The sequence below is a fragment of the Chelon labrosus genome (assembly GCF_963514085.1).
Source record: "Chelon labrosus genome assembly, chromosome: 7".
Lineage (NCBI taxonomy): Eukaryota > Metazoa > Chordata > Actinopteri > Mugiliformes > Mugilidae > Chelon > Chelon labrosus.
Genome location: NC_140343.1, coordinates 15,164,051 through 15,177,738, shown reverse-complemented (window position 1 = coordinate 15,177,738; position 13,688 = coordinate 15,164,051). Strand labels below are relative to the sequence as shown.

The 13,688-nt window shown below is 44.0% G+C and overlaps 1 protein-coding gene across 1 annotated transcript; it reads right to left on the bottom strand.

Moving 5' to 3' along the window:
• Positions 1-78: 78 nt before the first annotated feature.
• Positions 79-12,748, bottom strand: erich3 (glutamate-rich 3; the record flags this gene model as incomplete). The annotated part of the gene is made up of 14 exons (XM_084549011.1): positions 79-3,890; positions 3,993-4,170; positions 5,341-5,718; positions 5,889-6,035; positions 6,126-6,358; positions 6,845-7,031; positions 7,130-7,310; positions 7,680-7,880; positions 8,174-8,332; positions 9,914-10,042; positions 10,225-10,296; positions 10,412-10,537; positions 11,128-11,221; positions 12,729-12,748. 14 exons carry the CDS (start codon positions 12,746-12,748, stop codon positions 698-700), a joined length of 5,298 nt encoding a protein of 1,765 aa, XP_084405137.1. The 3' UTR covers positions 79-697.
• Positions 12,749-13,688: the final 940 nt, after the last annotated feature.

The window sequence follows — 13,688 nt, the reverse complement described above, 5'->3', positions numbered from 1 at the left end:
AGATATCAAATGAAAACACGAAGCCTTACAAACTAAAACTAGCCATAAAAATGAGATTAAAAAGCAATAAATGTTCAATGTGCATCTTAAATAGAGGTAGTGTTAGCAGCAATAATCCCATAATCAGGGCCTAGATTTGACATGTCACTACTTTACCAAACTAATCATCATCAGCCTAAACATCGATATGTGTTTTTTTTTTCTAGACGCCATCATCAAAATTACACCGTCAGACTGAAATTAGTCATTAACACAGACGAGACAAGTTCAATTACAGATCTCTGATCGGGGCTTGTATCGTCAGAGGGAATGTAAAGAGTATCCAGGCCAAACTAAAGCCCAACAACTATGAATTATTCAATCATTTGAGAGTGGAGGAGTATCTGTTTACAGGTAATAGCGGCCACACTTGATACCTCACACAAACTATGCCTCTTTGTTGCCAACAATTGGGAGAGATGGTCTATTGTAAACATTTATCCACCAGTCAAAACTCATTAAGGAGCTTATTTTTGGTGACTGAAGGATGAAGAGACACTCCATGAGACACTCAAGGTCCTTCTGTCAAAAAGTCATAAACATCCGATTGTCTACACATCTCGAGTCTGGGAGCTTTTTAAATATTCGCTTTCGCATGTCTTTGTAAAATATGATAAAAACATCACTTTACCTTCCTGCTGTTCTAGGCTGAGGAGCTCTAATGTCCGCTCTCAGTCCTCGCTGCAGCCAGTAAAGGATACGAACTGCGACCGAACAAGGTCTCGTCCACGGAGAAAGTGCTGAGTCGGTCTTTACTGAGAGTGTGTTTGAGGTCTTGGATGAGCCGCACGTCTCTTCTGTCTCCGCCAGTGCTCCCCTCCGACGCTTTGGGTCGGATCTCCTGGCTCCCATCATCGGACTTCGATGTCGTAAGATCGGTTACTTCTGTAACTTCTCGACTTTGCTCGTCCGTTTCTCTCCAGGTCTCTGAAGCGTCTTCTTCTGGACTCTTTGACTCGTGGCGCTCCTCTGGTTTTAAAGAAGGCGGGTCTTTCATTTCTTCAGATGAGGTTGGCTTCACACTCAGGTCGGTAGTTTTCTCCTCAGTTTGGTTCTTAGAAACACTCTCGAGTTTGCCGCTGGCTGCCGAGTGATGACTTCCTGAAATGCTTTCCACTTCAGTTTTGGAGAAGGATTTATCCTCATTGATTCCTTGAACCTCTTCTTGAAGAGATCGCCTGCTCCCTTTGTTTTCTTCTGACCTCACGTCCTGCACATTTGCAGAATCGCTTTGCTCACTCTCTGCTTCTGGTATTAACCCTTTCACCTCAGTCTCCTCTACATGCTGCGTGTTTTTGGCAGCGTCCTTCTCAAACTCTTCATCTTGAGTGTTGTCGAAGTCCACAGCTTCCATTTTGGCTTCTTCTCTTGACTCATTTTCGTATTTTACTCCGCCGTCTTTTTCCTCATCTTCGGGCATCCTCACCATCTCGGGTGGGCTCTCCTTTCTCGGCATCTCTGTAGGTTGAGGCTCTTCTTTGCTGGAGTCTGAGGTCCCCTCCCTCAGATCTTCTAGGGGTTCAACAAACGTCTCAAAGTATTTGGACGTTTGGTGCACGTTTACCCATTTGGAGACCAGATCGGTGTTGTCTTGTCTTGCCAAGGCCTCTGGGGTTTCTTTACCGACCGTCAGGCCCTGTTCTGTGTCATCAGCCTCGGTGGTCGGCGCCTGAGGTTTGAGCAGGACACTTGCTCCTTCCTCCGAGACCTTGCTTGCCTCCTCCGTGTCCGCTCCATTTTCTCCCTCGGCGGCAGAGAGGTCAACACAAGCTGCATTTTCTTCAGCGCAGCCGAGTTTCTCTGTCCTCCTTTCATCCAAATCAGCAGCCTCTGGAGCTGCAGATTGTTCCTGATCCCCTGAAGACACAACATCACCGATGATATTCTGAATGTCACTGTTCTTTTTGGTCAAACGTGACTCCCTGTTCTCAGCGCCGAGGTCAGACTTGTTGCCGTTTTCATCTTCTCTCTCCTCGCTGCCTTTTCCGTCACCTAATCTAGCTCCCTCTCTCGTTTCTGTACCAGATGTTTCAGGTTCGGAGTTGTTTTTGTTTAATTCGTCGTGATTTTGCACGCCGTCGTCGTCCCCCTCGGCCGCGCTTTCAACCACGTCAACATCAGGAGCCTGATCGACCTTCTCGTCCTCATGTTTCTCAGCACCGTCTCCAGACTCTTTGCTCTCGTCCTCAGTGTGCTCCTCTGGATTTCTTTCTTCTTCACCACACTCGTCATTCTTGTCTTCAGCCGGATCCTCTCCTCGATCTTCACGAGCTCTGCCCTCGGCTCCCGTAGAAATCTCCCCATTTTCCGCATCGATTTCTCCTTTCACGCTGTCGTTACTCGCCCTTTCAGTTCCTCCCTCAACCTCCGCCATGTCGTTTGGCACCTCCTGGGTTGTTTTAGTCTCGTCTGCTGCTTCACTGTCGCCAACATCCTCTGACTCGACGATATTCTCAGAGGACGGCTTCACGCTCTCTTTATCCAACTCCGCATCTGCACTTTTCTCGGGTTCTTCTGTAATCTCAGACACTTCTTCTCCCTCTCCTGCGGTCTCATTAGCTACGTCTTTTTTCTCTTCGCCATCATTTTTGTTCTCAGTAACTTCCCTTTGCTCAGCTTGGTTCTCTTCTTTCTCTGACTTTCCTACGTCCTCATCTTTTTGTCCAACAGCCACATCTGTCTCAGCTCTTTCTTCGCCCTCGTTAGCTTTATCAGCTCCCTCTGCTTCAGGTTCTTCCTTGTCATTTTTATTCTCGACACTTTCGCTCCCCTCATCTTTCTCCATCTCCCCTGGTTCTTCAGCTTTCTCTTCATCTGCAACTTTGTCCTCCTCATCAATCTTTTTCTCACCTTCTCCTTCATGTTCCTTTCCTTCAGTATTAGTGTCATTTTCACTACTCTCTGCCATGTCTTGCCCTTTCTCTATCTTTTCGTGTGTCTTACTTTCATCATTGCCCTCTTCTTCTGTTTTATCTTTTTCATCGTTTACTCTTTCCTCTGTGTTTTCATCCTCTGTTTTATCTGGTGTTTGTTCTCCCCCCTCCTCAGATTTCTGCTTCTCTACCGTGTCATCTGTTTCCACAGCTGCTTCCTTCCTCTCTTCTCCCAGATCACACCCTTCTTGCTGACTGTCAGCCTCTATTGACAGTGTTTGTTCTGCTTCTTCTCCTTTAATTTCATCTTGACCGCTCTCATTCTTTGCATTTTCCTCACTTATATCTGCTGGGCTTTCAGCTGCGGTGCCTCCGCTCTCCTTCTGCGAGCTGTCTGAATCCTCTACTGCGGCTTCTGCGGCTCGGTCCTCGTCCCTCTGCTGCGTCTTCTCCGTGTCATTTACAGGTGCCTCTTCACAGCTCAGGGCCTCTCGCTCCTCTGAGGACTCTGCTTTCATCTCCGTCGTCTCGCTGGCTGTCATCGCCTCCGCACTAACCGGCAATGCCGTCTCATCAGTCTTTTTGTTCTGCTCCGATACCGATGACTCATCTCCTTCTCTGCTTTCTGCTACTTGCGTCGTCTCGTCGAGGTGACCGTCCGTCTCCACGGCAGTTGCCTCCTCCTTTTCGCCATCCTTCTCGACAGCTTCAGCATCAGTGGTTTTAACGTCTTCAAGAAGAGGCTCTGCAGTCTTGTCATCTTGTGCGTCATTTTCTTCATTTATTGAACGCTGTGCTTCGCTTGGCTCTTCTGAATGATCCTTCTCTCCTGTGACTTCGTCCACTGCAGCCTTTTCATCCTCCTCAACCTCATTGACCTTCTCATCTTTGCTGCTACCGTTCTCATGAGCCTCACTTTCATCCATCTGCTCTTTTACTTCAGATGACTCATCCGGTCCCTGTTCCACTTCAGTAACACTTTCCTCACACTTCGTCTCTTCTAGGAGGGTCTGCTGTTGTTCTGTAAAAGTAACAGGCTTCTCCGCAGATGCATCTGCAAACACAAATAACTTTGTTTACAAAAAGCACAGGCGTTGTCTTGTAAATTTGAACAAAAATGAAGATCCGATACCATTGTTGTCTTTTTTATCCGAGCACTCCTCTTCTTCCTCAGTGCTGGTGTCACTCAGTTCGGGCTCGGAGCTGCACTGGGACTCCTTCAGAATGGCCTCCGCCAGCTTTTCCTGCACAGATTTGGCTTGGGAAAGAAAAAGATGCACGCGTGATTATGTAAGTTTGTGTAAGCAAGCATCTGAAGGCCACTCACAGCGACGCATGATGCCCAAATGTTAAATAGCAGACGGCAAACACAATGACAGAACTGAGCCAGTGAAGAAACGGGCAAAACAAATCTTTAATCTTCCATGTGCAAACACAAAGGCGCAACACAACGTGCAAAATGATAAAAAGAAACAAGGACAGAAAAAGAAACACAATGTATGCTTTGACAATTTCATATTTTAAATCTTCTTTGTGTAGTTTTAGTAATTTGAAACTAATTTGAAACATAACTTTTTTAAAATTTTGTGCCTTCTGCTCTTAGAAAACCCACCTACACTTTGAGAATCACTAATGACGCTGATCTGAGCCCGTGAGCTTTGAACATTTAGAAGACGGTGAGGAAAGAATGGAAGCTGCTTGTCATGCAGAAGTCGATTTGTTTGGGTACAGGCTATACATGAATATGCAGCAGCTCTTCACAGCTGCATATTTTGAGCTTTTGGAAATGCTGTACAGTATGCAAATATATGTATTTTCCCTCAGTGAAAGCTTCATGCTTCTTTCCTGATTGCAACCCCCCCCCTCCCCACCTTGCCCCCAAAATCCTGAGAGCTCTTCCCTTTGTCTAGAAGTATGTGAAATATATTTCTTTTACTTTTTTTAATTCAACTAAATCTACACACAGTAGCTTTAAGACAAATTGTGTAAAAAAGCAAAAGTGAAATGATAAAATGATAAAAATAAAATCATAAGAACATTGTGGAACAGTTAAAAAACCAAAATATTATTTGTGAAAACACAAAATCTCAAAATTCTTAATAAAAGGGATGATAGTACAAGCAGATTAGGCAGAGAATCACAACCACACACAGAGGAGAGAATTAAAGAAGAATACAATGACCCACAAATAATTTTTCCACTATTAAAATGTAGGAACATGATCTTAATATATTATTAAAACATCAATGGATGAAAATACTGTAGCACTATCATCTGTTTTACTGACATTACATAAAAACCTACACACACCGGTTTCTGACTCCAGACTCTGGTTTGTAATAGTGGAAAAACCTCCATACGAGATGGATTTGTCCAGATGTTCACTCAGGTGAAGTCTCCACAGCTGCATCCGTCGGTTCATACTCACCCCTCTCCTGTTCTTCCGGCTGTTTGCTCTCCTCCACCGTCTTCTCTTTGTCTTCCGAGGTGTCGTCACTCGGTTTATTCTCGCTCACCATGGGGACGCTGGTGTCAGAGATCTCTATCTCTGTGCTGTCCCCTGCACTGTCCAGCATGTCAGAGTCTTTGGCCACAGCAGTGGCCTCGGTGACCTCGGTGGCCTCGGCGGCAACGGCTTCTTCTGGATTTGGTTCATCTTTTTGTTCTGGTGGAGCGACGGCCTCCTCTGGCTCGGCCTCTTGTGGTTGCTCCGTTTTCTCGTCCTCTTTGGAGTCTTTTGTGGCTTCAGCATCGCTGTCGTCCCGATCGCTGCCTGAGGACCTGGAGCTTGATCCAGACTTTGTGTCTTCTGGATAAGAAAGACAGAACAAAACGGTGCATTTCCAATTTACACTGAATATTTAAAACAAGGTTGGTAGCTTTCTAAGAATATAATCCCTTTAGTTCGCTAGAAGGATATTAAATATTTACACATTTTACTGACGTGTGTTTGTTCAAGCAAGGCAAGTCACCCACCGTCCTTCTCATCGTCTTCAGACTCAGAGCCATCCTTCTCTTCAACCTGCTTTTCAGTTTCACTTGATGGAGACGGGGATGTCTTTGCTTTCGCCTCTGGATCTTCTGCAGGTCCCTCATCGTCTGCTTCAAAGTCTTCTTCATAATCTAAATGGCGAGACACGCACAGAAGGTTCATGGTGTGGAGATCGTCTGTGAATCTCTAATTACGACGGAGTCATCTTTCAATCACCGTACCGTCTCTGGCTTTGTCCACCTCATGCGCTGTTTCATCTTCGACTTGAGTCTCCATGTCCTGTGGATGGCTGGTTTCACACTCTGAGTGGGAGGCTGCGTCCTCCCCAGTCCTCTCCGTCAACATCTCAGGTGTATCTTTAGGGCTGGTGTCTGATTCCTCCCTTCCTCTGTCCTCTTTGACCCTCTTTGGTGGAGGAGTGGGCTTTTTGTCCAGTCCCATGGCTATGATGCATCTGAAAATCATCAGGAACATGTTGGGAAATATTTACTTTCTGACATATTATCAAGTCGGCTGTAAAGCCCTACAGATATGAGAGGCCCGAGATGAGTTTCTTTGTATTCATCACTACATGGGATCTGTTAATGATAAAATGAATTTATTATAGCTGCTTTAAATATCCACTGAAATCAGCAGATGTTTTAGCTTAGTGTAAAATCTAGCTTTCCTGGTTGAAAAAAATGTTCATGCCAGAACCTGTAAAGGCAAGATAAACTAAGCAAGGCTAGCCGCCTCCAGTCTTATGTCGAGCTAAAGCTCTCTTCATATTCTCAAACAAGAGTGGAATCAATCTTTTTAACAAATTCTCTGCAAGAAACTCACAAAACTTTCCTTGTTTCTGTCTCTGTCGTGTCACAACAGTTGCTTACTGTCTACAAGAGGTTTGCGCTTCAACAACAAAATCCTTGGAGTTGGAGTTGTTTAAAGCTGTTCGTCTTACTTGTAGCAGGGAGAGGCTCCCTCCACACTGAAGAAGCCAAAGTGTCCATGCCTGCCGCCGAGCCGGGAGCCTTTCCTGTGTTTGAACTCACAGCAGGAGCTCAGCCTCTCCACCTGCAGCCCGTTCAGGAAGAAGGTCAAGCTGAAAGGGAAACCTCTGTGTCGCCTTGAAATGAACTGGAAAGTCTCTGAGGGAGAGATTGAGGGTGTACATACGTGAGAGACAAAAAGTCCATCAGCACATATGATAATGTGTAACGAACACGACCCTGCTCCACACACTGACCTCCCTCCCTGAGTTTTCCCTTGAACACACACAGGTTTTCTCCTCCACAGTGCTGCTGAAACACTTTCACCTCATCCCTCATGTCGCTCAGGTCGTGGGAGAGATGCACTGTTTTGCCAAAGTACACCATGTTGACGCACACTCTGCTCTGGTGAACAGAGCTCCTCAGCATTGGTGGGTCCTGGATGGAAAGAAGGAAATCTGGAGTCAGTTTATCAATGTAAGGCGGTTTGACAAAAATCATTTTATTTTATTCGTGGTATTATATTTATTATTCAGCATTAGTGTTCGAAGTGAGTTAACTACTTTCATATGCTGCATTTAGTTGTGTGTTATTACAGAGTAAAGGAAGTGTTTTTGAATTATTCCAAACTTCTGAATTTGCTTTTTGGCATTTTAAGAGCCCTCACTTAGGTCGCTCAAAACCAGTGCCATCTCCTGGAAATGTTATTTGTTGCTGCTAATTAATCTAAAGGGGCTGTAGTGTATACGTTTGTTGTGGAAAGTTGTTGCCGGGGAAAATATACAGCGAGATAAAGACCTCTGTGACATCAGCTCCACTGGAGGCGGTGGTAGGGCGCAGTCTGCGGCCTCTGACGGTGCTGCTGGGGGTGACTTTCACTCCCCTTTCTTTCCTCTTTGTGGCCGGAGGCACTGGGGTGACAAAGTTGTTGATGACAGGGAGGCAGTAGGGGGAGACGCCCTGGGGGGCCTCCACTGTGGTCAGACGTCTCCGGGACTCCTTGTCCATCTGGGAAGGAAGTTAACGAAGTCTCTAAATTAGTTTGCTGCAGAGGTGATTGGCTTTAGCGTCCTGGTTTTCTGAGCATGCATCCACACGTACACACAAATTTAACATATTTCTACGTCTCTAGAAGGTACGTTAAAAACGATATGTCCTAAAATATATTCTATAAATATGAAAGTATTGGTTCACCTTGAAAATAAAAAAACATAAACAAGATATTTTCTGCACAGAAAAGCCCTACAACATTATCTAGATATAAATATATATACATATATATGCGTAGGTCTTAGACTCACGGTGCCGTTGAATGACTGGTTGTTCTCATGGGACGATTCGAGGAGTCTGTACGGGGAGCTGCGTCTGACTGAAGCCGTCGTGCTGTTACTGTGGATCGGCTTGAGACGCACCGGCCTCTGCATCTTCCCTGGAGCCGTGTTGGGTCGGGACGAGCTCGGCTGCAGAGCACACCACACACATCACTCTGCTGATTACATGCACGATTCAGGTACAGGTCTTTGTGTCACTATTCGTGGGAAAATTACAACATAATAGCATAAATGTCAAATACAGTTTAATACTGTGCTCTATTATTTTTAGTCTGTAGACATAACTTGAGAGTTTTATGAGTAGTGTGCTGCACTATCCCAGTTTAGTGGGATGTTTTTATTTCCAAAAATCAAAAGCTACTTTTGATAAATACACATTCGTTATTTTCCCATCACTGAATTTTTCGCAGCATATCTTCTATCTTGAACTGATGTAGTTCAAACAGGACTCGACCTGCTGAAGTGTGAGATATTTGTAGACTTACGACAACAGAGATTTCAGCAGGGTAAGCCCAGAGATCAAGGACAGGATTACTGTCTCTGTTTGTTCTGGCATCGAGGTCTGTGATTTCTCGTGTTTCAGAGATAACGCGCAGCTAATCCCGCCACTTCACTCAAAACGCTCTCGTCTGCACACAGTGCAAACAGCTGCTGACGCCGCTCTTCAAACTGGAGAGTCAGTGTCAGAGTAAACACGGAAACTATAAACAAGCGTGGATGATAATTTACATGACAGGCGTTCATCACCTGGAGGAATGTCTTAGACATCACTCAGTTGTGCAGCGTGCGGCTGCAGATCAGATGTGTTATGTGTGTTGATCTGCTTTCTGACAAGAAAAGGGCTGATGCATCAGTACAGGATAAAATTAATTCATGATGTGATATAAGTGCTCCCTGGGGCACTGTTTGGTTCTGTTCCTCTTCAGTCCTCTCCTTATTGAGAGTTACAAAGCAGAACACTTTCTCAACAATTGGTGCGAACTACAGCGAGTCGGTGATCCTGGCCACCAACTAGTCCAGCAAATAACCCGTTATAAAAACTTACACAAAAAGGATATAATTTGATAATTAGTGAGCTTTAGATCTGAGTTAGTTGACAGAACTAGTTTCTGGTATGTCCTCTTCAGAAATCCTAAAAAGCTCACACCCCACAATGTTTACAGTCATTATCAATGGCAGACATAAAAAAGGATCTAATTTAATTTGAGTCAAATAATGGTCAGCACTACAGAATCAGCCTTTTTGCTTTTCCCTCCATAAATAATGTTTATTCGATTAAGTTTCACTCTATATTTGATGCTATTCTCTATATTAAAGGGGCCTGATCTCCAGTCTGAGATCCACCGGTCTAAGCCAACCAGTTCCTAGCTGTAACCTTCGCTTTGGGTGCGAGAGGTCCTGGGTTTAAATCCTGAACAAGCCCACAGTTTTTAACAAAAAAAAAAAAGTAATTTTACAGGTGAGGGCAAAAAAAAGTTAATTAAACTTCAGATTTTTCTATTAAAACCAATCTGACTGATCTCTTCAACTTACACTGATTGGCCTAACAAGGGCTCTTCACCTAAAGGTCTCAGAGGCCCTTAGTGTCGTTTCTAACTTTGCCATTTGTGAGACGGGGTGATTAAAGGTCAAGATTTTAACAAGAAAACTGCACCTGCGTCATGACTCCGTGTTAAATGCTGCCTGTGCACCTGAACATTTTCTACTCACAGACTCCGAGGATTCAGAGTGTTCCCCCTCTGGCCCAGAGTGCTGTTTCCTGATGCCCCTGGCACCTGTTGGCGGACGCGGAGACAGGATGCGGATAATGTCTTCCTCATACCTCTTAGAGCGCTCCACCTTCCAAACAAAATCACTCATTATAATACTGTACTGTTGGTGCATGACTCGGTTCCTCTGTAAGAGACTGATTTGTATTTGCAAAGGAGTATTTGCATTCTCATTAACAGCTTTTTGTTTTATACGGTTCATTACTTTACACAACAGGGCAGCAGAGCAGTGTCTATAGGCACATGGTCTACCTTAATCTTATGCACTCTTTCCCTCCTTGCAAACTCCTCCAGTTTTCTTTTGATTTCTATTTGGTGGAGACGCTGTATGGGAGGGCCACAGGATTCATTAGCTTTGTTCATTATGCGTGGAGAATCACACATTATCTGACAGTGTTTTCTTTAAATGACTAGTCAAGTTTACGTTGGTTCCTCCCACCTCCAGCTCCAGCACCTTGTGGAAAATGGCCTGAGCCAGGCATTCTCGCACGTGTCTCTGATGGGCCCTCTGGATCAACTTGTGTCTGTACTCCTTGTCTGGAACAATACGGCCGCTCCTGGTGATCTAGTGACAACAATGGTGCCATCAATCAAGACGTGGTTCAAAAGGCAAACAGCAATACAACACGGCAAGGTCACTAACAACTAATATTGGTGTTATTATAGATGCTGAACAGCTGAACAACATTCATCTCAACTACAGAAATCTAAAATCCACTGTATACACCGACCAGCCACAGCATGAGACTAATAGCTGAACTGATCATCTCATTACGATGCAACGTTCTGCTGGGAAACCCCATAACAACGACACTCCCTGACAAAAGCAGCCGTTCCTAGCAGGACAATGCGGCCTCCCACAAAACAAATACTACTTCGGAACGGTTACAAAAAGCTGTTGACCCTATCCCGAACACATCGAGGGTCTGTAGGGCTGTGCTGGAACAAGCCACGTCCACAGAGACCGTCCCTCAACCCATTGGCTCAAAGGCGAGGCCCAAGGGAGACCTTCAGAATATTAGATGGTCACATGTCGTGGCTGATTGGTGCATATATCTGTAAATTATTTCTTCATGTTGTTAAATACACAACAAGAATACTGATCACAGGGAAACCGTGCCTCTGATCACCATCATTATCATCCTGTTGACGTACCAGTCCTGCTCTATGCAGGTGTCTCCTGATCCGAGTGTTGCTGAAGTACCCGGCGAGATGCTTGTCTGTCAGACTATTGTAGGCTGAAATAAGTCTGCGGAAACAAAACCAGTAAAAACACAGATTTAATCCCAGCGATCACTAAACACAGACTGACATCATTTATCTTTAAATCGGATCAGAGCTGACAGAAAACCAGAACGTTAATCATATGTTTCACTGGGGCACAGCTCCGTGTTGGTTTGTTTGTTGGCAGCTGTCTTCTTGTCCTCATTAGCGAGACATCGGCCCGTCCGCGCACCGGCCCGTCTGAAAGCAGCTTTCTTTTTCCAACACAGATTTGATTTCCGCCGGCATTTGTGTACAACACAACAGGATCTTACAACTGTAGAGTCTGTTACAGGTGTCTGATTACGCACAGGAATTAGAGGGGATGGCACACTTGACCCTGGCTGCCTCCTCTTTACGCCCCTGGCTTGTCTGCTGGACCACGAGCAATGAGTTTAAACCACCATTTGTCATTTTAGACTTTCTCTCACCTAGTGTCTCCTGCCGCATAAATACAGTATAATGTGTCAAAGAAGTAAAGACGTGCACGACTCTTAGAGGTTTTATTGTTTCTGTGTCACCGTGTCAGAACTTCTACAGTGACGCTTGTGTTTACGGTTAGATTTTTGAGCAATTTGCACATTGGTATAAGTTTGCAAACTATAAATACCAAGTTATGTATCTGAAATGACTACAGAGACGTAGATTGCACTTGCATAATATATTATTAATATTAAAACTTTCACTGCAAGGTTTCTAAAATCCATAAAACAGTAAGCTGAAGGAATATATGCTTTTAAAAAGGTCTAATTTATGTTTATATAATGCCACAGTGTAAAAATACTTTTGTAAAACCTTTCAAATGTCCCTAAGGTATCACAAGTAAGCAATTATTATGTAGCACATGGACCTCTGTCGGTAATTCATATATTATCGGACCATTATTACTGACACAGCATGCAAGGAGTACTTCATTTACTCAACTTTCACTGTCATTAAAAATAATGACAGTGAAAGTTACGTAAAAGCAAGTGTTTACCTCTGCAGCAGAGGTGTGAATAAGCATGACATCAAATTTGTGCTTAAGTGCAAATTGTCAATAAAGTTTTTTTTAAAGCATTTATTAGTTTGGGGTGGGAACATTTGTGGTGGTAGCTTAAAAGATGCATTAGTTGAGATGCTGAATTAAATAAAAGTAGTCACTTGATTATATTATTAGACGTGGTACCCTCTTACAAGCAACTGGTGTGGTTTTGTAAAACATTTTAAATTAGAAGTTTAGAGTTTAGTCTTTATGGGGGCCTTAGCTCTTTGTAGGTTAGCTTAGCATTAGCATAGATAAAAAAATAAATCAGGTTTTCTTGTCATTATGTCTCCGCGTTGATTATATAGCTCCCATGATTAATGTTAAGTTAATTTAATTGTTAAATTAAGTAATTAAAAAAAAAAAGAAATAAGTACAAGAAATTGACTAATACAAGAAATGCAGTTTAATTGAATCCCCGAAGCGTCCTCTACTCCTCGATCTAAATATAATTAATTGCTCTTCTTACCCTGGGCTGAGGTGACTCATGGTTTCAGCTCGCTCCCTCTCTCTCTTCAAAACCCCACCAGTGTTTTTGCTGGTGTGAGTGCCCGTGGACTCTGCTCGGTCCTCGCTGGAGAAAAAAAATAAAAAATAAATAGGACGGACGTCCAGGATAATGTGAGTTCAGACAGTCTGTGTAATCAGACAGAAGAGTAGTTTTAAAGTGTGTCAGTGTACTTGGAGCAGAGCTGGACTGGAGAAGCTGCACTTCTCCCACAGCGGAACTGATGACACTGACTGGTTGCCATGGAGATCACGTGACCAAGCTGCCAATGGCACTGGTTTCCACTTACAGAGACCCACGGACATGTGATACATCATCTATCTTTATTGTATGAATAACACGAAATCTTATATATGTTTATTTATTATTATGTTGTTTTACTATATATATATATATACACACCGATCAGGCATAACATTATGACCACCTTCCTAGCAGTGTGTAGGTCTCCCTTGTTGCCTCCAAAACAGTTGTGACTCATTAGAGAATGGACATGGGACTTCTGAGGGTGTCCTGTGGTGTCTGGCAACAGAATGTTGTTAGTGGGGGGCCTTCGGGTCCTATGGGCCTCTGTGGATCATCCCACAGACACTTGACCAGTTTGGGATCTAGTGAATTTGGAGACCAGGTCAACACCTTGTTCTGTTCTTCATGTTTTTTTGAGTTGTTCCTTAACTGTTTTTGTGTGTGTGTCTGTGTCAGGCTGCATCCTGCTGGGGATGGCTGCTGCCATCAAGGAGTGTCATTGCTATGGGGTGGGAGGTGCCTGGTCTGGTCTACTTAGGTGGTACATGTCTAAATAACATCCACACAGATGCCAGGTCCAAAATTTTCCCAGCAGAACATTGTATTGTCAAAAGATTACCAGTGTTATTCACCTCTCCTGTCAGTGGTTTTAATGTTGTGGCTGATCAGTGTACA